This window comes from Mesoplodon mirus (assembly GCF_964341445.2).
Source record: "Mesoplodon mirus genome assembly, chromosome: 6".
Taxonomy (NCBI): Eukaryota; Metazoa; Chordata; class Mammalia; order Artiodactyla; family Ziphiidae; genus Mesoplodon; species Mesoplodon mirus.
The window spans coordinates 118,131,906-118,155,412 of record NC_138982.1 but is presented as its reverse complement, the minus strand read 5'-3'; the positions used below and the strand labels follow the sequence as shown (position 1 = coordinate 118,155,412).

General features: G+C 39.2%; 1 protein-coding gene across 3 annotated transcripts in view; it reads right to left on the bottom strand.

Moving 5' to 3' along the window:
- LOC309806070 (multidrug resistance-associated protein 1-like) overlaps positions 1 to 23,250 on the bottom strand; it is an 85,856-nt gene extending 62,606 nt beyond the window's left edge. For 2 of the 3 annotated variants that reach the window (XM_082624477.1, XM_082624478.1), the window contains exons 1-4: positions 23,039 to 23,250; positions 17,365 to 17,426; positions 10,561 to 10,708; positions 9,700 to 9,842 (exon numbers count right to left, since the gene is read on the bottom strand). In XM_082624477.1, the coding sequence (XP_082480603.1) occupies positions 9,700 to 9,842; positions 10,561 to 10,708; positions 17,365 to 17,426; positions 23,039 to 23,110 (425 nt within the window). In that variant the 5' untranslated portion in view covers positions 23,111 to 23,250. The remainder of the gene's footprint in view (positions 1 to 9,699; positions 9,843 to 10,560; positions 10,709 to 17,364; positions 17,427 to 23,038) is intronic. The other variant, XM_082624479.1, reaches the window with a different exon arrangement.
- Positions 23,251 to 23,507: the final 257 nt, after the last annotated feature.

Sequence of the window (23,507 nt, the reverse complement as noted above, 5' to 3'; positions counted from 1 at the left end):
TTTTGCAGCCATAGATCACTAGAACAGGGCAGGAGAGAAGATGTTGGCCAATGCATCTCTCATAGATGGACTTCTGGTCATAGATGAATGGTAATTACTCAGTGGTAACTACTTAAAAATAACTGGGATAGGATCCCGGGGGAAGATGGCAGAAGAGTAAGAGGCGGAGATCACCTTCCTCCCCACAGATACATCAGAAATGCAACTACACATGGAACAACTCCTACAGAACGCCTACTGAACGCTGACAGAAGACCTCAGACCCCCAAAAGGCAAGAAACTCCCCACATACCTGGGTAGGGCAAAAGAAAAAAGAATAAACAGAGACAAAAGGATAGGGACGGGACCTGCACCAGTGAGAGGGAGCCGTGAAGGAGGAAAGGTTTCCACACACTAGAAGCCCCTTCACGGGCGGAGACTGCAGGTGGCGGAGGGGGGAAAGCTTTGGAGTAGCAGAGGAGAGCGCAGTCACAGGGGTGCAGAGGGCAAAGCGGAGAGATTCCCGCACAGAGGATCGGTGCCCTCAGGCACTCACCAGCCCGAGAGGCTTGTCTGCTCGGGCCGCCGGGGCGGGCGGGACTGGGAGCTGAGGCTCGGGTATTCGGTTTCAGTCGGAGCGCAGGGAGAGGACTGGGGCTGGCGGTGGGAAGAGAGCCTGAAGGGGTTAGTGCACCACGGTTAGCCCGGAGGGAGTCCGGGAAAAATTCTGGAGCTGCCGAAGAGGCAAGAGACTTTTTCTTCCCGCTCTGTTTCCTGGTGCGCGAGGAGAGGGCATTAAGAGCGCAGATTAAAGGAGCTACAGAGACAGGCGCGGACCCCGGAGACCGGCGTGGGACGCTGGGGCTGCTGCTGCCGCCGCCAAGAGGCCTGTGTGCGAGCACAGGTTACTGTCCACGCCCCCTTTCTGGGGAGCCTGTGCAGCCCGCCACTGCCGGGGTCCCGGGATCCAGGGACGGCTTCCCTGGGAGAGTGCACGGCGCGCCTCGGGCTGGTGCAACGTCACGCTGGCCTCTGCCGACGCAGGCTTGCCCCTCACTCCGTGCCCCTCCCTCCCCTCGGCCTGAGTGAGCCAGAGCCCCCGAATCAGCGGCTCCTTTAAACCCATCCTGTCTGAGCGAAGAACAGACGCCCTCCGGCGACCTACACGGAGAGGCGGGGCCAAATCCAAAGCTGAGACCCGGGAGCTGTGAGAACCAAGAAGAGACACGGAAATCTCTCTGTGCAGCCTCAGAAGCAGCGGATTAAAGCTCCACAATCAACTTGATGTACCCTGCATCTGTGGAATACATGAATAGACAACACATCATCCCAAATTGAGGAGCCCGGAGTCAGTGCTGTGCCTCTGAGGTGGGAGAGCCAACTTCAGGACACTGGTCCACAAGAGACCTCCCAGCTCCACATAATATCAAGTGGTGAAAATCTCCCAGAGATCTCCATCTCAACACCAGCCCCCAGCTTCACTCAACAACCAGCAAGCTACAGTGCTGGTCACCCTAGGCCAAGCAACTAGCAAGACAGGAACACAACCACACCCATTAGCAGAGAGGCTGCCTAAAAACATAATAAGGACACAGGCACCCCAAAACACACCACCAGACGTGGACCTGTCCACCAGAAAGACAAGATCGAGCCTCATCCACCAGAACACAGGCACTAGTCCCCCCCACCAGGAAGCCTACACAACCCACTGAAACAACCTTAGCCACGGGAGACAGACACCAAAAACAATGGGAACTACAAATCTACAGCCTGCAAAAAGGAGACACCAAACACAGTAAGATAAGCAAAATGAGAAGACAGAAAAACACACAGCAGGTGAAGGAGCAAGATAAAAACAAACCAGACCTAACAAATGAAGAGGTAATAGGAAGTCTAACTGAAAAACAATTCAGAATAATGATAGTAAAGATGATCCAAAATCTTGGAAATAGAATAGACAAAATGCAAGAAACAGTTAACAAGGACCTAGAAGAACTAAAGATGAATCAAGCATCGATTAAAAACACAATAAATGAAATGAAAAATACTCTAGATGGGATCAATAGCAGAATAACTGAGGCAGAAGAACAGATAAGTGACGTGGAATTTAAAATAGTGGAAATAACTACTGCAGAGCAGAATAAAGAAAAAAGAATGAAAAGAACAGAGGACAGTCTCAGAGACCTCTGGGACAACATGAAACGCACCAACATTTGAATTATAGGGGTTCAAGAAGAAGAAGAGAAAAAGAAAGGGACTGAGAAAATATTTGAAGAGATTATAGTTGAAAACTTCCCTAATATGGGAAAGGAAATAGTTAATCAAGTCCAGGAGGCACAGAGAGTCCCATACAGAATAAATCCAAGGAGAAATACACCAAGACACATATTAATCAAACTGGCAAAAATTAAACACAAAGAAATCATATTAAAAGCAGCAAGGGAAAAACAACAAATAACACACAGGGAATCCCCATCAGGTTAACAGCTGATCTCTCAGCAGAAACTCTACAAGCCAGAAGGGAGTGGCAGGACATATTTAAAGTGATGAAGGAGAAAAACCTGCAACCAAGATTACTCTACCCAGCAAGGATCTCATTCAGATTTGATGGAGAAATTAAAATATTTACAGACAAGCAAAAGCTGAGAGAGTTCAGTACCATCAAACCAGCTTTACAACAAATGCTAAAGGAACTTCTCTAGGCAAGAAACACTACAGAAGGAAAATACCTACAATAACAAACCCAAAACTATTAAGGAAATGGGAATAGGAACATACATATCAATAATTACCTTAAATGTAAATGGACTAAATGCTCCCACCAAAAGACACAGATTGGCTGAATGGATACAAAAACAAGACCCATATATATGCTGTCTACAAGAGACCCACTTCAGACCTAGAGACACATACAGATTGAAAGTAAGGGGATGGAAAAAGATATTCCATGCAAATGGAAGTCAAAAGAAAGCTGGAGTAGCAATTCTTATATCAGACAAAATAGACTTTAAAATAAAGACTATTAGAAGAGACAAAGAAGGACACTACCTAATGATCAAGGGATCAATCCAAGAAGAAGATATAACAATTGTAAATATTTATGCACCCAACATAGGAGCACCTCAATACATAAGGCAAATACTAGCAGCCATAAAAGGGGAAATCGACAGTAACACACTCATAGTAGGGGACTTTAACACCCCACTTTCACCAATGAACAGATCATCCAAAATGAAAATAAATAAGGAAACACGAGCTTTAAATGATACATTAAACAAGATGGACTTAATTGATATTTACAGGACATTCCATCCAAAAACAACAGAATACACATTTTTCTCAAGTGCTCATGGAATATTCTCCAGGATAGATCATATCTTGGGTCACAAATAAAGCCTTGGTAAATTTAAGAAAATTGAAATCGTATCAAGTACCTTTTCCAACCACAATGCTATGAGAGTAGACATCAATTACAGGAAAAGATCTGTAAAAAATACAAACACATGGAGGCTAAACAATACACTACTTAATAACGAATTGATCACTGAAGAAATCAAAGAGGAAATAAAAAAAAATACCTAGAAACAAATGACAATGGAGACACGATGGCCCAAAACTTATGGGACGCAGCAAAAGCAGTTCTAAGGGGGAAGTTTATAGCAATAAAATCCCACCTTAAGAAACAGGAAACATCTCGAGTAAACAACCTGACCCTGCACCTAAAGCAATTAGAGAAAGAAGAACAAAAAACCCCCAAAGTTAGCAGAAGGAAAGAAATCATAAAGATCAGATCAGAAATAAATGAAAAAGAAATGAAGGAAACGATAGCAAAGATCAATAAAACTAAAAGCTGGTTCTTTGAGAAGATAAACAACATTGATAAACGATTAGCCAGACTCATCAAGAAAAAAAGGGAGAAGACTCAAATCAATAGAATTAGAAATGAAAAAGGAGAAGTAATAACTGACACTGCAGAAATACAAAAGATCATGAGAGATTACTGCAAGCAACTCTATGCCAATAAAATGGACAACCTGGAAGAAATGGACAAATTCTTAGAAATGCACAGCCTGCCAAGACTGACTCAGGAAGAAATAGAAAATATGAATAGACCAATCACAAGCACTGAAATTGAAACTGTGATTAAAAATCTTCCAACAAACAAAAGCCCAGGACCAGATGGCTTCACAGGCAAATTCTATCAAACATTTAGAGAAGAGCTAACACCTATCCTTCTCAAACTCTTCCAAAATACAGTAGAAGGAGGAGCACTCCCTAACTCATTCTACGAGGCCACCATCACCTTGATACCAAAATCAGACAAGGATGTCACAAAGAAAGAAAACTACAGGCCAATATCACTGATGAACATAGATGCAAAAATCCTCAACAAAATACTAGCAGACAGAATCCAACAGCACATTAAAAGGATCATACACCATGATCAAGTGGGGTTTATTCCAGGAATGCAAGGATTCTTCAATATATGCAAATCAATCAACGTGATACACCATATTAACAAATTGAAGGAGAAAAACCATATGATCATCTCAATAGATGCAGAGAAAGCTTTCGACAAAATTCAACACCCATTTTTGATAAAAACCCTGCAGAAAGTAGGCATAGAGGGAACTTTCCTCAACATAATAAAGGCCATATATGACAAACCCACAGCCAGCATCATCCTCAATGGTGAAAAACTGAAACCATTTCCACTAAGATCAGGAACAAGACAAGGTTGCCCACTCTCACCACTCTTATTCAACCTAGTTTTGGAAGTTTTAGCCACAGCAATCAGAGAAGAAAAGGAAATAAAAGGAATCCAAATCGGAAAAGAAGAAGTAAAGCTGTCACTGTTTGCAGATGACATGATACTATACATAGAGAATCCTAAAGATGCTACCAGAAAACTACTAAAGCTAATTAATGAATTCGGTAAAGTAGCAGGATACAAAATTAATGCACAGAAGTCTCTGGCATTCCTGTACACTAATGATGAAAAATCTGAAAGTGAAATCAAGAAAACACTCCCATTTACCATTGCAACAAAAAGAATAAAACATCTAGGAATAAACCTACCTAAGGAGAAAAGACCTGTATGCAGAAAATTATAAGACACTGATGAAAGAAATTAAACATGATACAAATAGATGGAGAGATATACCATGTTCCTGGATTGGAAGAATCAATATTGTGAAAATGACTCTACTACCCAAAGCAATCTACAGATTCAATGCAATCCCTATCAAACTACCACTGGCATTTTTCACAGAACGAGAACAAAAAATTTCAAAATTTGTTTGGAAAAAGAAAAGACCCTGAATAGTCAAAGCAATCTTGAGAACGAAAAACAGAGCTGGAGGAATCAGGCTCCCTGACTTCAGACTATACTACAAAGCTACGGTAATCAAGACAGTGTGGTACTGGCACAAAAACAGAAAGATAGATCAATGGAACAGGATAGAAAGCCCAGAGATAAACCCACCCACATATGGTCAACTTATCTTTGATAAAGGAGGCAGGAATGTACAGTGGAAAAAGGACAACCTCTTCAATAAGTGGTGGTGGGAAAACTGGACAGGGACATGTAAAAGTATGAGATTAGATCATTCCCTAACACCATACACAAAAATAAGCCCAAAATGGATTAAAGACCTAAATGTAAGGCCAGACACTATCAAACTCTTAGAGGAAAACATAGGCAGAACACTCTATGACATAAATCACAGCAAGATCCTTTTGGACCGACCTCCTAGACATAAATCACAGCAAGATCCTTTTGGACCCACCTCCTAGGGAAGTGGAAATAAAAACAAAGATAAACAAATGGGACCTAATGAAACTTCAAAGCTTTTGCACAGCAAAGGAAACCATAAACAAGACCAAAAGACAACCCTCAGAATGGGAGAAAATATTTGCAAATGAAGCAACTGACAAAGGATTAATCTCCAAAATTTATAAGCAGCTCATGCAGCTCAATAGCAAAAAAAAAAAACAACCCAATCCAAAAATGGGCAGAAGACTTAAATAGGCATTTCTCCAAAGAAGATATACAGACTGCCAACAAACACATGAAAGAATGCTCAACATCATTAATCATTAGAGAAATGCAAATCAAAACTACAATGAGATATAATCTCACACCAGTCAGAATGGCCATCATCAAAGAAATCTAGAAACAATAAATGCTGGAGAGGGTGTGGAGAAAAGGGAACACTCTTGCACTGCTGGTGGGAATGTGAATTGGTACAGCCACTATGGAGAACAGTATGGAGTTTCCTTAAAATACTAAAAGTAGAACTACCATATGACCCAAAAATCCCACTACTAGGCGTATACCCTGAGAAAACCATAATTCAAAAAGAGACATGTACCAAAATGTTCATTGCAGCTCTATTCACAATAGCCCGGAGATGGAAACAACCTAAGTGTCCATCATCGGATGAATGAATAAAGAAGATGTGGCACATATATACAATGGAATATTACTTAGCCATAGAAAGAAATGAAATTGAGCTATTTGTAATGAGGTGGATAGACCTAGAGTCTGTCATACAGAGTGAAGTAAGTCAGAAAGAGAAAGACAAATACCGTATGCTAACACATATATATGGAATTTAAGAAAAAAAATGTCATGAAGAACCTAGGGGTAAAACAGGAATAAAGACACAGACTTACTTGAGAATGGACTTGTGGATATGGGGAGGGGGAAGTGTAAGCTGTGACAAAGCGAGAGAGAGGCATGGACATATATACACTACCAAACTTAAGGTAGATAGATAGTGGGAAGCAGCCCCATAGTACAGGGAGATCAGCTCCGTGCTTTGTGACCGCCTGGAGGGGTGGGATAGGGAGGGTGGGAGGGAGGGAGACGCAAGAGGGAAGGGATGTGGGAACAGATGTATATGTATGACTGATTTACTTTGTTATAAAGCAGAAACTAATAATAATAATAAAATAAAATAAAATAAAATAAAAATAACTGGGATATTCAGAGGTGAGGGGCAGAGGCAGGGGGAATGAGACATCTGTTATTTTGTCTGCGGGAGGAGGGGACAGTTAATCCAGGAGATATTTGGCTTATATGTCTGTAGACAAGGGAACCAAATAGAGACTCTGGGGTGAAAACAACAGAAACAGTTTTCTGATAGCAATAAAACAGCTTCTGCCCTTGGATTCCTTAACACCATTCTCTTTCGGTTCTCCTCTCTCTGCTCCAGCCACTCCTTCTCACTATCTTTTGATGGTTTTCCCTGTCTTCACCACCTCTACACACTGAAAAAAGCTTGTGATTTTTTGTGTGGACATCTTTACTTCCCTTCACTGTAACTAAGGTGAGCTCATCCAGAACAGTAGCTTGATATACCTAGTCTAATTTGGAACAGTTCCCAAATTTATCACTCTAGCCTGTATCTTTCCTAACTCCAAACTTATGTAGACGATTGCTCATTCAAACTTTTTACCTAAATGTCTGTCAGGGATCCCCAAGACCACTCCCTCGTTAAATGATTCATTAGAACAACTTTTAGGACTCAGCTTATAGTCATATCCATGACTATTAATTATTATGGTGAAAGGATGTAAAACCAAATTAACAAAGAGAAAAGGTCAATGGGGTGAAGTCTAGGGGAAAACAGGTACAAGCTTCAAAAAGTCTTCTCTCAGTAGAGTCACAGAGAACTTTCTAAATTCTCCCAGCAGCTAGTTGTGGCAAATATGTTAAATGTTGTCCACCAGGGAAGCCCTTTAAAGACTCAGCATCCAGGGCACCCTCTTCCTAACACCTGCCCAAATTCCAGACTCCCAGAAGGAAAGCAGGTATTCAGCATGGACCACGTTGACTGTATAAACAGTCTGGACATACTGCACCACTCCTATCAGTTAAGGTAGTGGGAACCCCCCTGAAATTCAAGTTCCAACAGCCAGCCAAAGGCCAGCCCTATAAACAGGCCTTCCAAAGGACAGCAGTCAGGTCTGCTATTTTAATTCTTTTCTGCAGAATGGCTAATATATATTTCAAATTTAGCAAATTCCACTCCCTACTTGACTCTTTCCTGAGACTTCCATACCTTCCATAAATGGTAACTCATTTACCTTGTGATTTAACAGAAACCCGGGAGCCATCCTTGACTCCTTTCTTCCTCTCTCAACCTACGTTCAGTCTATCAGTGCACTATGTTGGCTTTACCTTTAAAATAAGGCCAGAAGCTGAGCACTTATCACCTTCATTGCTACAACCTAGTTGAAGCCATCAATGACTTTTGCCTGGATTATCTTAGCTGTTCCTTCTTCCACTCTTGCTCTACTTTATTCTCTGTGCAGCAGCTAGAGAGATTCCTGTAAAACTGAAGTCTAATCATATCATTCTATGCTCAAAATCTTTCAAAGGTTTCCCTTCTAATATATCACGTCCCATAAGGCCCTTCAAAATCTTTTCCAGCCCCCAAATCTTTCTGACCTCAGTCTTATCACTTTCCTTTTCTGACCTCTCAGCTTCCCTGCTCCAGCCTCACTTGCCTTCTAAGGGTCCTCAAAGACACCAAGCACACTGCTGCCTCATGGCTTTAGCCCTACTTGTGCTTCCTGTTTGCAACAAATGTGGTCTCGGCTTCCTCCCTAACTTCCTTCAGAACTTTGTTCAAATATCACCTTATAACAAATGTCCTCCCTAATCACCTCACAGAAAAAAACAACTTCCAGTTCCCAGACTGGTATTCCCTACCCTATTGCCTTGCTGCACTTTGCTTTCCTTAGCACTGATTATTTCTTAATACAATTTACATTTATTCATTTGATTATTTATCTCTCCCTTCTCAGTGTCAATGGAGCAGGGACTTTTGGATTTTTGCTCTATCCCCATGGTCTACTTAGAATAGTCTGGCATGTAGTAGGTGCTTAATAAATATTGGATAAATATGTGCCTGAATATTATTTGGGATCCAGGCAACTCAGGGTTAATTCTATTTTCATGCATTAAATGGTTCTTAAAAACTCCAACTTGAAAACTTATTCAAAACAAAAAATATAATTTTTAGTTCATAAAAAAATGTTTTCTTGCATTTCCTTCATATGACAGGCAGAGGTAAGGCAATGTCCCCTTGAAAAAGGTAGCATATAGTCAAGGACTCACTTTTAATGTCTGCCCATGAATCCTTGCATATAGATACTATAGAAATATTATAGAAATTCTCTAATTTTTTTCTCTCTATGTGTACACATAATATACACATACATAAATATTTATATATATTTATATATTGTTACCTTGGCTGATAAATTTCAATTCCCAAAAGTCCACAGCTAAGAAAAATAGTAGAGGTATGTGTCCTTTCATTTTCTAAACATATACTCAAGCCAGATTTCCTAGATTTGAATTGTAACTCTGGCATTTTCTAGCTGTATGGTCTTAGGCAAAGTACTAGAATTTCTTGTTTTCTGCATTGTGATAGTGGGTACAATATTACTTCCTACATCATAGGATTGTTGTAAAGATTAAATAAGATAATTAATATAAAGATTTTAGAACAGTGCTTAGTACATGGTAGGTTTCAGTAATTACTCACTATAGTATCATAATTCACATTCATATCACAGGCAAACGTAATAGACTGCCTGTATTCTAAATAAAATTTGTAATTGGGACCTATCTCACTCTTTTTTAGTGAATGATTTGCTTATCATTTTCCTGTGGGAAGAAGAAAAAACAAGACTTCAACTTACTTCATTATGAGTGGGCTAGTGAAGGACAAAACATCAGCAAACACTTTGAATAAAGCAACTTGAATCAGGACAAACTTAAAGGTGTTCCACAATGCACGGAGTAGAGATGGTTTCCTGGTATGTGCCTCTTTATGAAAAGATGACTACATAATTAAAGAAAATAAAAACAATGGGAAAAGGGAACAGAACTAATATATAAAATATATATAAACTAACCATAAAATTAGTATTGTACTCCAAAGATAGTAAAGCAACAAAAAAAGAATAAATTCAGCTAAACTTGAAAATATGGCCCATATCATTGGCATGGTATGTCTCCAAACCACATGGTATTATTTATACCACATGGCATAAGTGGAAAATATTTTATTTTATCCCTTTTGTGAGTTTTGAAACTGTTTAAATAATACAGTTTTTATCTTCAAATTATAGTTTCTTTTTGAGAAGTCTAAAGACTATATATATATTCATATGTGTGTGTGTGTGTGTGTGTGTATCATGCTATATGTGGAGAACCTATCCCTGCCCCACAAGCTTTGGCCTTGGTCACTACATGACTTACTTTGACCAACAGACATGATTCTCTGAGATATGCAGACCATCTTTGCCATGATGGATGAGGAAAGATATTGGTGAGATGCCAAAAATTATATACATATCAACACATTTGCTCCTGAGCTTTGAAGGGAGGAGATGCTTAATAATTTGATGACAGAATTTAGCTGCAATGACAACCAATTATACTTATAGAAATGGCTTGTTATTTCACATATTTAAGGGATTTTCTATATTGATACCTCATATTTGGAACAAGCTTTACTAGTTTTTTAATTAAGTACTAAGAATTTAATAATTAATTACCTTTACTTTTTGCCTCTCCTGATTCTTTAAAACTTCCTTCCTCCATTGTTTTTCAAAGATGGGACACACAATATAGGAGGAATCACTTTCATTTAGTTTGAAAAGATCCTCTCTTTCCAAAGGTTTTTTATAGCCTAAAATAATTATTCTAAAAATGAAAGAGCAAGGTAAACAATTCAGCAAAACCAACAATGAAGTTAAAACTAATTTTGCACACATTTGCTTGACTTCTTGATTTATAAATTATTTTATTGATCAGGTTGGAATGACTAGAGAGTGTGTTTGAAAAATCATACAACTCTATCCTGGAGTTCAATAATGTATAATAATCCTTTGTAGCTTTTAACAGGGTTGTTTAGATATCCAATTATTCAGTGAAACACTAACTTCATTTACTCATCTCATACTGGAGACACCCACCTACCCTACCTCCCTTACTGAAATTTAAATAGCTAACTTTCACAGTAAGGTATTCACGCCAAAACCCATATTTGCTTTTTAGGCTTGTATCAGAAGAGAAATGGATCCATCCTCTGCTGGGACTATATATACCCTTTGACACTTGACTTTACAGAATGTCCAAGTGGAGTAGCTGTATCTGCCCCACAAACTTAGGCCTTGGCCATATGACTTACTTTGATCCATAGCATATGAGTCAATGTCACAGAGCCATTTGGGAGCTGATGCCTTAAGAAGTACAGTAAGATACTGCCAGCCTCTTAGTACTTCCACGTTCCTTCATTCAAAAAGCTTGCCCCAGAGTACATGGTGAGTAATTATGCAAAAAACAATGGGTCTAAACTGAGATTTTCCCAGGCAAACAAAGGTGCATGTTCTAGTTATACCACGAACGTTATTGTGGCAGACAATGATTTATATTTACCTTACACCCATCCCTTCTGCCTCATCTCTTCCTACTAACTGGAATTTGATATTTATTCATTTGGAAACCTCTTGAACTCAGAGTAAGTCCTTATTCCAGCCACAGAGTTATGATCTATGATTGATCTAAATCAGTCCTGGTAATCTCATTACTTTTTTGCTTAGCATTAAATAATATAACTCAGTTATGACTAAGGAAATCTAAACAAAAGTCTACTGAAGAGAACTTTCTTTTTCAATAGAAGACACAAAACAGGGAGTTCCCTGGTGGCCTAGTGGTTAGGAGTCCACACTCTCACTGCCGTGACCCGGGTTCAATCCCTGGTGGGGGAACTGAGATCCCGCAAGCTGGGCCACGTGGCCAAAAAAAAAAAAAAAAAAAAGACACAAAACTTCAAAAGGAGAAAATGCTTGCCTTCCTATTCCTGCACCTTCCTCCTTCCTCCCTGTACTGAACACATAATGGTCTGAGATGGAGAAGCCATCTTTGCCACCATGGGTGAAAAGCCAAATACTAGAAATGGAGGGTGGAAAGACAGAAAAAGCCTGGGTCCTTGATAACATTTCTGAGGTAGCTCACCAGCCTATTCCCTGCTGGTGAACTACCCAATACCATAAGAAAATAAATACATATTTATTTAAGCTATTATTATTTGGCTATTCTGTTACCTGAAGCCAAACATACTGCTAAGTAATATAGTTCAGATATACTCAGTTTTGGGCTTGATGACATGACTCGTTCAATAAGAAATTAAACTACCATTTAAACCCAGGCCTTCTGACTCTATAGCTTCAGTTTTTTCCATTACAAAGTATATTAGTCCAAGAGACCATAACAAAGTATTACACTACTCCAAATTGGAACTGCTTTCATTGTCATTGTTACTGAACTATCTGAACTGATTGATCCTCGGATGGATTTAAACCCTGTGGTAACCAGTCTCCATTGGATTAAATTTTATTTTTATTGCACTGTCTAATATCATATTATGATTAATATTTAACAAAAAGGCTTAAATGTACTAAGAAAGTACCTTCCATAATCATGTTTCTGTTGTCTCAATATGCTGGACAATTTCCTTCAGTGCACTTTAAAAAACATATTAAGCAATAAACTACTTTTATGTGATATTAAGTCCTTCTATTCTGTTCCACAAAATAAATATTCATTTTCAAAATAAAATTACATTGATTTTCACAAAAGCATTTTTAATAACATTTACTCCTTCAGCATTTTGAGTTAGAACTGTGCAAAACTCAGTGGTTTCAGTTCACGGGCATAAGTGACCCCTGGCTTTCATGCTGAGTCTCCAAATAATGCAGCATCTAAAAGTGACACGTAAGCTGAATTGATTGTGGTGTATTTGGGTTCGGCTGTGACTTCCCTTTTGCCAGGTGTGTGCTTCTTCCACCTCTTTCACTCTCTTCTGGTCTAACTTTTACACATAAACATCTAGGAAAAGAGGAAGTGGTGTTTCTTTAAATCAATTGATGAAGCAGCTTTGGGGAAGCAACTAAGACCAATAGTTGACCCTCCCAATGAGTGAAATGGAGCATGCACCAGGTCCCACAAACTTGTGGACTTTAGTCCTAAAGCAATAATAAAGGTACTTACATTCACCTTGTGTTTTTTAGATTGATATTTCTTTTCAAAGTACATTCACTTAAACTACTTTGATACACCTCTCTACAGTATGCAGAGCAATATTAATTTCCCATTTTTACAGGTGGTTAAACAGCAGGAACTCTAGGGACTGGCCACAGGTTTTTAAATGTGATAGGGCTTCCCTGGTGGCACAGTGGTTGAGAATCTGCCTGCCAATGCAGGGGACACGGGTTCGAGCCCTGGTCTGGGAAGATCCCACATGCCGCGGAGCAACTAGGCCCGTGAGCCACACTACTGAGCCTGCGCGTCTGGAGCTTGTGCTCCGCAACAAGAGAGGCCGCGACAGTGAGAGGCCCGCACACCGCGATGAAGAGTGACCCGCGCTCGCCGCAGCTAGAGAAAGCCCACACACAGAAAAGAAGACCCAACACAGCCAAAAATAAATAAATAAATAAATAAAAATTTAAATGTGATATACACCAGTGCTAACTTAACCAAAGACAGACAGTGTCATTAAGTGTAATATTTTTACTCTGCATTCAATTTTGTTACATTAGAGAGAATTCTGAGCGTATTTAACATTAACAAGTGTGCATAAGTATCTCATCCAACTGATGTTAAAGGTAGTAAACCAGTGGCAGTTGGGTAGGAGGATGGGATGAAAAGTAAATTTTGTAGATGAGTAATAATTGAATACTTGGAAAGTATAGATATACAGTAGCATCATCATTTTCATTATTTCTAATTACATTTTTTTTTTCTTTTTTGGGTTCACGGGCCTCTCACTGTTATGACCTCTCCCGTTGCAGAGCACAGGCTCCAGACGCGCAGGCTCAGCGGCCATGGCTCACGGGCCTAGCTGCTCCACGGCACGTGGGATCTTCCCGGACCGGGGCACAAACCCATCTCCCCTGCATCGGCAGGTGGACTCTCAACCACTGCACCACCAGGGAAGCCCACTAATTACATTTTTAAACATTTCTGGAAAGGGGTGATTGTGTAATGGGAAAAGGCAAGACAGTCTGTACAAAAATCGTAGGATAGGACAAAGTTAGGAAACGTACAAGTTTTATTAATATGTGAGCAAAAGGTAGGACAGATTGAATAGTGTATCCCTGGTTAAAATTATAATTCAACTGTGACCTATAAGAACTTTAACTAGATTTTTCCATGTATGTCAAGGGGATTATTCTGTGACCATGATTATTATACACTGATGACATTATATTTGCTAATAAAGCTTTCATAAGCTTCATACTTGATCATCAACATGATCTAGACAGCTACTGCCTTAGGGATTAAGGCTCATAAGCATATAATTTGCTAATTGTTTGTATCATCTGAGTACATTTTAATTGAATTATTCATATAATTATGGGAGCTTGAATTTGGTCTAGGAAATAATTTCTGACTTCATTCTGTAACTCAAAGAACAGATCTGAGAACACAATAAACCACTGTCTTCAAAGAGACATTCTCTTAAACAATAGCTATGTTTCAGCTGTAATTGTTTGATCACCAGATAAGAAACCACATTAGGTTAATGCCAATGATAGTTTCAGATAATGGCATGCCATGAAAATATCTCCTATCTAGTGCTGAGATGTTAAATTTAAACAGAAAATAAATGCGATTTTCAAAAATTATACCTTATTGCCTATTTGATCTAAGATATGGACTTCAAGCTATTGGGTTGCCATATTTTAAAATTTGCTATGTTTTATCTTGTTTATTACATTTAATTTCAGCTTTTTCCTTTAGGCCTCCTAAAATGGTGTTTGTAATATTTAATATAAATGCATATAGTTTTTATAACTTGATATAAAAGTTTTAAAGTACATTTACTTAAAATTATTTGCATCTTTCACATTCTGTGATAGTCTGTGACTTAAAAATGACACTCTGATAACTATGTATAAAACAGGTAACTAATGAGAACCAACTGTGTAGCACAGGGAACTCTACTCAGTGCTCTGTGGTGACCTAAATGGGAAGGAAATCCAAAAACGAGGGGATATATGTAAACGTATAGCTGATTCACTTTGCTATACATTAGAAACTAACACAACATTGCAAAGCAACTATACTCTAATAAAAATTAATTTAAAAAAGAAAGAAAAAACTTATCATAATGGTATATTTGAAAAGCAGGATACAAAATTGTGTATGGAATCTGACAAGGGCAATGTCAGTGATATATATATATATATATATATATATATATATATATATATATATATATATATATATATATATATTTTTTTTTTTTTTTTTTTTTTGCGGTACGCGAGCCTCTCACTGTTGTGGCCTCTCCCGTTGCGGAGCACAGGCTCCGGATGCGCAGGCTCAGCGGCCATGGCTCACGGGCCCAGCCGCTCTGCGGCATGTGGGATCTTCCCGGACCAGGGCACGAACCCGCATCCCCTGCATCGGCTGGCAGACTCTCAACCACTGCGCCACCAGGGAAGCTCCTCAGTGATTTTTTTAAAAGGCAAAGCATGAAAATAAAATGGAAAGAAAAATCCACGCTCCCCCCACCAAAAAAACGACAGTCTGACATTTTTAAAGCCAGTGTAGACATCACTCTCTCAATTCATGGATGAGACAGAGCTCAGGTTTGGAAAACATATCTACACATACACAAATTTGAAAATTCAAAATCGTTAACTGTAAATAGCCCACATTTACATTTATATTTCTATTTAACCTTTATTTTTTTCTAGTTCATAACTTAATATAGCATATTGGTGTAAAATTTTTGCTATCCTCTTTAAGTGATTCCTAGATTTGTATAACTTGGAATTCTTATCATAATTCAACCTCTTCTGCCCAATTATTTGCTCATCAAGTATACCAGTTTTTTATTTCAACAGCTTTCATAAAAATCACCAATCATCTTTACAATGGAGGATATACTCAGCTCTTATTTCAATTTACCCCTTTTCAGTATTTAGCCCTATTGGTTACTTTGTATTTCTCCTTTTTTGACAGTTTCCCTAGCTTGCAATCACATGCTTTCTTTGGTTTGTCTCTCATATTCTGAGTACTTAGCTTCCTTTGTAGATTCCCCCTTCTCTCACTGTTTAAATACTGAGAATTCCCAATGTACTGTTTGTTCATCCTATTCAATAAGCTCTCCTTCTGGATGATCTCAGTCATGCTCATGGCTTCAACTACTGATCTACAGTCAGTGACCCTCCCAAACTGTGCAAACTTGGTTAGATGACACTCCTGAAAATTGTTTCTCCATCATGTTTATACTGCCTTTTGCCTTTTTGGGTAATTGATACTGTACTTCTTAATCTTTCTAATTCTACTCTGAATTCCTGGAAGACAGGATCTAGGTCATTTATGTCTGCATTTTTAAAAGTCAGCATAATGTAAGGCATCTAGTATGCAACCAAACTTTTCTTTTTTTTTTTTACACTATTTGGCTACTTTTGAGAACATATTTGTAGATGAAATTGGGCAATTTTGTTTCTACCAACTAAAGATCAAGAAGCATTAAGATGATAAACTTAGTTTCATATTATCATAAAATTTCTGTGGGGAAAATAAATACATTTCTAAAGAAAGCTGAATTTATAAAATTAGAAAAACATCAACTCTTCTCATTTAATATGATGTAACTCTTGTGTTAAAGCCTTCATCACACATTACAGATGAATTACTCTGAGAATAATCACATTATATGTCTTACAAAAATGATTGTGTGTTGTAATAGTAGTATACATAAGTATATATGCGAACATTTCCAGTAAAGAGTAGAATAATGAAATGAACAAACAAACAAAAATGTGAAACATGAACTAAAAAAAACTGCCTTCTAACAGGTCAGTGTGCTCCTGCATGGGTATCAATGGACAAGTTACTTCCTCTTCCTGAGCCTCAGATTTTCTCATCTGTTAAAGCCTATCTCATAGGACATACGGCAGAATTAAATGAAATAAAATGTATAAAGTGGGTAACATATTTGATGGATATATATTATATATATATATATATATATATATATATATATATATATATATATACTTTTTTCTTTTTTTTTTTTTGCCCTTCCCTAGTGCTAACAAGGATACAAATCCTATAAAGGGGCAGCCTTATTACAGGAGTATTAGTAGTCTTACCTGTGGAACTATTTAGTATGTTACTATATGTGATTTTTTTGTAATAAATAATATGAGAAGAAAACCTTTACAAAGTTATTTTGTAAAAATATTCATGCTTAGATTAAAGGAATAATATGTAAGTGTCATTTCTCTTGGAATCTTCCTCAGTGTGGTATACTACAGATAAATTAGTAAAATTCCTACCTGCTAAACCAGGAATATGTCATCTTACTGAAGAATGAAGCACTTTTCTCTGGACTGCATTTCTAAAAAACAAAACAAAACAAAACAAAATATATATATATAAAACAACTATTGTATGAAGAAAATGTCTTTATTTTACATTTGAAATATCTTTGTCAGCAAGTGGAAGAGTAGACATGAAATCATTTATGTTTCAGCTACGTTGATATCATAATCTTTAAGGAATACAATTAAGATATTCTTGGACAGTGGTTGCACTAGATGAATATTAAGATTTCTCCCAGCATTACAACTGCTTACATAGCAAGAAACCATGTAGAAAAGGAAAATTATTTCTAAAATTCCCATTACTTCCTCTCTCTTTCTCTCTCTTTATCTATATATACACACACACACACACACATATATATATATATACACATAGCTCCTTGAACTTATATGACTGTGTATATATGTATGCAAATGCTTATGTATATGAATACATATATACACACATAATTTAGCTTACATATATGTATAAGCTAAATTTAAAACATTTTAATTGCTAAATTAAAAACAGTTTTGGCTTTCTTCTGAAAAATAGAAAAATAATAGATTATAACAGGCATTTGGTTTACTAACTTCTGTATAAGTGTTTAATTACATAATTTGTATAAATGTATAAATATACACACAATTATATATTTATCACTATTGAATATTATTTGGGGAGGTTATAATAGTTCCATAAAATTCTTCCCATTGACCTGGTGAGTTCAACCAAAAGAGGAGGGGTTTAAAAGGGAAGTTCTCAAAAGTCATAATTTTACATTTTTAAGGTCAGCATCAATCTGTGTCTTTTAAAAAGTTAAACTAATCACAATATTAAATTTCATTCTTAGAAATTGTCCCATATTTAACAATTTTTGCATTGATCTTCTCTAATCCAGTTCTGACTTCATATTCAAAAAGTGTTTATCACTTTTTTTTTTTTTTTTTTTTTTTTTGCCGTACACGGGCCTCTCACTGTTGTGGCCTCTCCCGTTGCAGAGCACAGGCTCCGGACGCGCAGGCTCAATGGCCATGGCTCACGGGCCTAGCCGCTCCGTGGCATGTGGGATCTTCCTGGACCGGGGCACGAACCTGTGTCCCCTGCATTGGCAGGCGGACTCTCAACCACTGCACCACCAGGGAAGCCCCCTACCACATTTTTTTAAATTCTGATACTAGACGTAATGAGTGAAACAGTGTTTCATCCTATACAGTAAAATGTCCCGACTATAGAGGAGAAAACATAATACTCACTCCAATTCTGTTCTCTTAGTTATAACAAACGGTATACTCTAAATCTTTGAAGAAATATATATGTGTGTGTGTACACACACACACACACACACACACACACACACACACATAGAGTTGACCCTTGAACAACATGAGTTTGAACTGCATGGATTTGAACATTTGGATTGCTTTCAATAGTAAGTACTACACAATCAGGGGTTGTTTGAATCTGTGGATGAGGAGCTTTGGATGTGGAGGAACAGCATATATGGAAAGCCGACTATAAGTTACATGTGAATTTTCGACTTCAATGAGGCTCGGCACCCTTAACCTCTGTGTTGTTCAAGGGTAAACTCTAATTTAGCAAACTGGTATCTATCCTTATATGATTGTTTCAAGAAGTAAATGCTGTGACAAACGTAAAACATTTATCACATGGTGGCCCCAAATAACCACTCAAACATGTGAACTATAAAACTGTCATAACTCTTGTAACCAAACATATTATTTGGAAAATAAGTATCAATGCATATATCAGTGGGGAAAATGTTCTGAAAACTCTCTGATTAACCTGGAAGTCACATTTTATTTTACAGGGAGTTGCCAATTTGATAACTGGCCACCAATGTGAAGATTGTATTCTCATCCAAATTACATATATTTCTGTGGCTGACTACAAACGACTACAAATTCTTTGCAGCTTTTCTCATCAAGAGACAGACTCTATTTCCCACTTCTTGAACCTAGGCTGGCATTGCTTCTTGTTTTGATTATGAGAGTGCAACAGGAGTGACATTAAGAGAACTCCAACTCTAAGCTTCAAGAGGCTTGCTATGCTTGGAACACTGAGTGAACCACATGACTGAGACCCAGCTAACCTCCTGGAGGATGAGAGACCACATGGAGGAGAACCAAGGCTCTCATCTGGTCATCCTGGCCAACAGCTTGAAAACTGCCAGACATATGAGGAAATTGGTCCTACATTATCCAGCCACCAGCCAACTCTCCAGCTGATAGCACATGCCTGATAGAGCTCAGTAGAGATCAGCCAAGCTAACCCAAACCAGGACATGATCTAGCTGGTCCAGAGAATCATTAGCTAAATAAAAAAGGTTGTTGTTTTCAGGGCCAAAATCTTGCAAAGCTACTAGACAAGGTTACTTTAGCAGGTCAAGAACTGGGTATTTGTGGGGTTTTTTTGTTTGTTTGTTTTTTTGCGGTATGCAGGCCTCTCACTGTTGTGGCCTCTCCCGTTGCGGAGCACAGGCTCCCGACGTGCAGGCTCAGCGGCCATGGCTCACGGGCCCAGCCACTCCATGGCATGTGGGATCTTCCCGGACCGGGGCACGAACCCATGTCCCCTGCATCGGCAGGCGGACTCTCAACCACTGCGCTACCAGGGAAGCCAAAAACTGGGTATTTGATTTAATATTTGCTCTAGGCCCATTTTCCATGTGAAAGCATCTTATACTAGGCTCTTTGAGTCCTCTGGTAAATAGCCTCCTTAAATGTGGGCCAGGCATCTTATACTGAATTTATTACAGTGAATTCCAAGCATACTTACCTCCCAGAAGAAACGGCAGGCACGTAAAATATCTGGTAAATGTAATTAAGCCTTACCAAGCACCAAGAATGTATAAACGACTTCTCAATAAATAATTACTGAATTCATAACATGGGTCTCCCTGAGTTCCTTATTGATATATTGCTGCAAAGCAACATCTATGTTAAAAACCAGGGTATGACAATTCTGACAGTATCTTCCAATGTTCTAATTTACCCCCATCTGCTCCATTGGCCATTTTGCAATCCTTCTAACTCATCTATTCTCACTCTGACAGCACTTCCTCTGCAGATGTAACTGACACCAAATGATTTCTCATTTTTTTCATCTCCTCAGGCCCACTACAGGCCTTTGTTTTCTAAGCTATTTTATTATCTTTGTACTTATCTACCACTGGGCATATAGTAGGCATCCCATAAACACACCTTAATATTAATGACTTATGGGCAATTTTCATTTGAATGGTGGTCCTGTTATTTCTGAATTATGATGCAGGAACAGAAAGTTTAGCCCACAGCATAGCTTGGGTCCAGGATTTAGTGAAATGTGTGGCTCTCAATCTTCTTTGGGTTCAACCTTGAGATGCGGCCTCCTGAGGATATGGTGTGATTGCTACAGTTAACAGTACCTCATAACCACTAACTTCAGGTGCTTTCCTTGTGGGTACTAAAAGGAGGGTCCTGGGAATCATGAAGGAAGTTATGGGAAAGTGTCTGCACAGGCCCATGGAGAAGGGAAAACATCTAGAAAGCAAAAAGAACTTAGGTTTCTTAATCACTTATTCTGCGCCAGATTCTGTACTAATTATATTATTAAATGTAACATGTCTTTGTGGTGGGACTATTTTTGTCATCCCCATTTTATAGAAGAGGAAACTCAGGCCTAGAGTTTTAAAAAAACTTGCCCAAAGTCCTCCAACTGAGAACTATAAGACACTGGATTGGATCCAGTAAATTCATTCTATTTTCCAGTCATAATTTTACACCCTCAGCTCTACCTGTTACACACTGTTGCTGTTTGCTGCTGCTTAGAAACACCTTTCTTCTTGTCCACTTCCTGTACTTCACGTCTCCTGGCTACATCTTACTTGTGGTCCAATCCTCTGTAGCATTTATTGCCTTTGGCCATTCCTCTCCTCCATTCCAACCTCCAATGCTCAGATTCTTGTTGCTGTGTTACCATAGTTTAAAGGCTCTTCAGATCTGCCCTCTCTGAATTTACCCTCACTCTTTCCTGACTATCCAATCATTTGCCTACAGGTGCTTCTCTCCTGCTAGACTTAGTTTCTCTGGAGGACAGAAACTATGTTTGATCTACCTTTATATTTCCAGGGCCCAGCTCATAACATGTTTTAGGTGAATGAATATATGAATGAATGAATGTTAAACACTGCCAATAAAAATTTTTAGAGGTTTTGTATTCATGGGTCACTATGCCAGCCCTAGAAATTCAATCAGAAGGTCAAGTTCCTGGCTTACAGGTCAGGTTGAGATTTTTATCTGAGATCTATTATGTCAAAAATATAAAGTCTCAGCAATGAAATGTAATCATACAAGGTTTTCAACATGCTTTGAAGCCATCAAGTTTTTTTTAAACTTGGCATCACAGAAATAACAAATAGAAAATGAGTATTTTCAATCTTGCCTAAATGGATTCTTGGTCCATAAAGCTATTGAGGTTGAGTAATAGTCAAGGAAATAAACATTGTTGGAATCTTAGAGGAAGAATCCACTAGAATTTGGGGTGAGGGAATTGTTTGAGTTTTATAATTTCCCACCCCACCTATTTGTGATTCACTGCCTTTGGCCACCTCTGTGGTTAGACTAATGATGTTAAACCAGTTTGCCTGATTAAGCCTGCCATGTCTAAAATAAAAAAAGGTATATTGTCCTGGTGGAGCGCTTGCACATTTTTAAGGGACTTATTCAATGCCTATATTTTGTAGATTTAAATATAATTTGCTTTACTTTTAAAGAAATTTATAGTTTAATACGTAATCAGAAGAATAGCTGTCATATTCATTTGACACTTGGAGTTACTAACAAAAGCCAGGATTAGAACAAGGTCCTCTGAAATCTGAATCTGAAATTTTTTTTTTTTTTTTTTCCTTTTTAGTACTACAGAACTACATGTGTTAAGGGCTAGTACTAAGACCCGGTCTTGTGAGGTGATGAGAAGTAAAACAAAGAGAATTTTTATTAGGGAAATTGCTCCTGATACACAACTGCAGGGTTCATTTCCCTGTACTACTGCCTTAGCACATGACTTCTATTGTGCAAGGAGCACGTCTTATGGGGGCCGGGGGGGAGGGTAGCAAGGCACAGTCAAATGTCTGCAGTTTTTGGATTTGCCCCAGGCCTCAGCGTCCCAATACCATGTCAGTTGACACACAAGAGTTTATTTATCCCAGATCTCTCCTGTGGTTTTAACGGGCTCTATCACTGGTTTTAGAGTCCTATCCCAACCTCTACTCCTTTAGCCCAAGTCAGGTCCATTCATTCCTTTCTCAAATGTTTGCTTCTGTCTGCAAACAGGGGAGTCACTTAGACCTTCAGAGATGCTGCTTTCTCTCCTCCAGCAGCCACCTTGACTGAGATCGCGCTGGCTGAAGTTTCACACCATCCTGGGGTCTGATTCAGCTCTCCCGACTGTGTGTGTGTGTCTGTGTGTGTGTGTGCGCGTGCGCGTCTGAGTCTGTGCTGTCCCTGTGTGATCACGACAAAAACAGGAATCTAAGACACCAGTTCGCGTTTCAGGGTCTGGACAATCAGCTCTCCCCGCTTCCGCTCGCCGCCAGATTGGCCATAAAACCGTCCCGCCTCCCGCACCTCCGCCGAGAAGCTTTACCTGCGCCTTGGGGCCCCGGGGGAGCCGCTGGTAGGAGCCGCTGGCGCTCCACCTCCCCAAGCTGGAAAACATGGTCCGCGCGGGCTCCCGGCGACCGGAAGCGGATAGAGGTCCGCGGCTGTCACCTCTCTTGGCTGGGGATGGTCAATTCGGCGCCTGGAAGGTGGGAGGACGCGAGCACTCGGCCCGGGAGTCTGTCGCCCTACCCTCCACCAGCCCTTCCAGCGAGCGCCCTGGGCGGCGGCTGGGGACGGAGGGAGGAAAGGGAGGGGCGGAGTGGGAAGAAGTGGGACCTTCTGCAGAGGCCAAAGATCTCTGCCTTTGGGGGAATTTGCACTTGACTCGGTAATTCTCACTTCTCAATTTCCAGGGTTGCTCTGTTAGAAAATGTGTCCCTTTATAATAGAAGCAGAAAGCTTTTTCTTCCTTGGGATGACATTTAGGTGTTTGCAAACAGTGTTAACAGCTG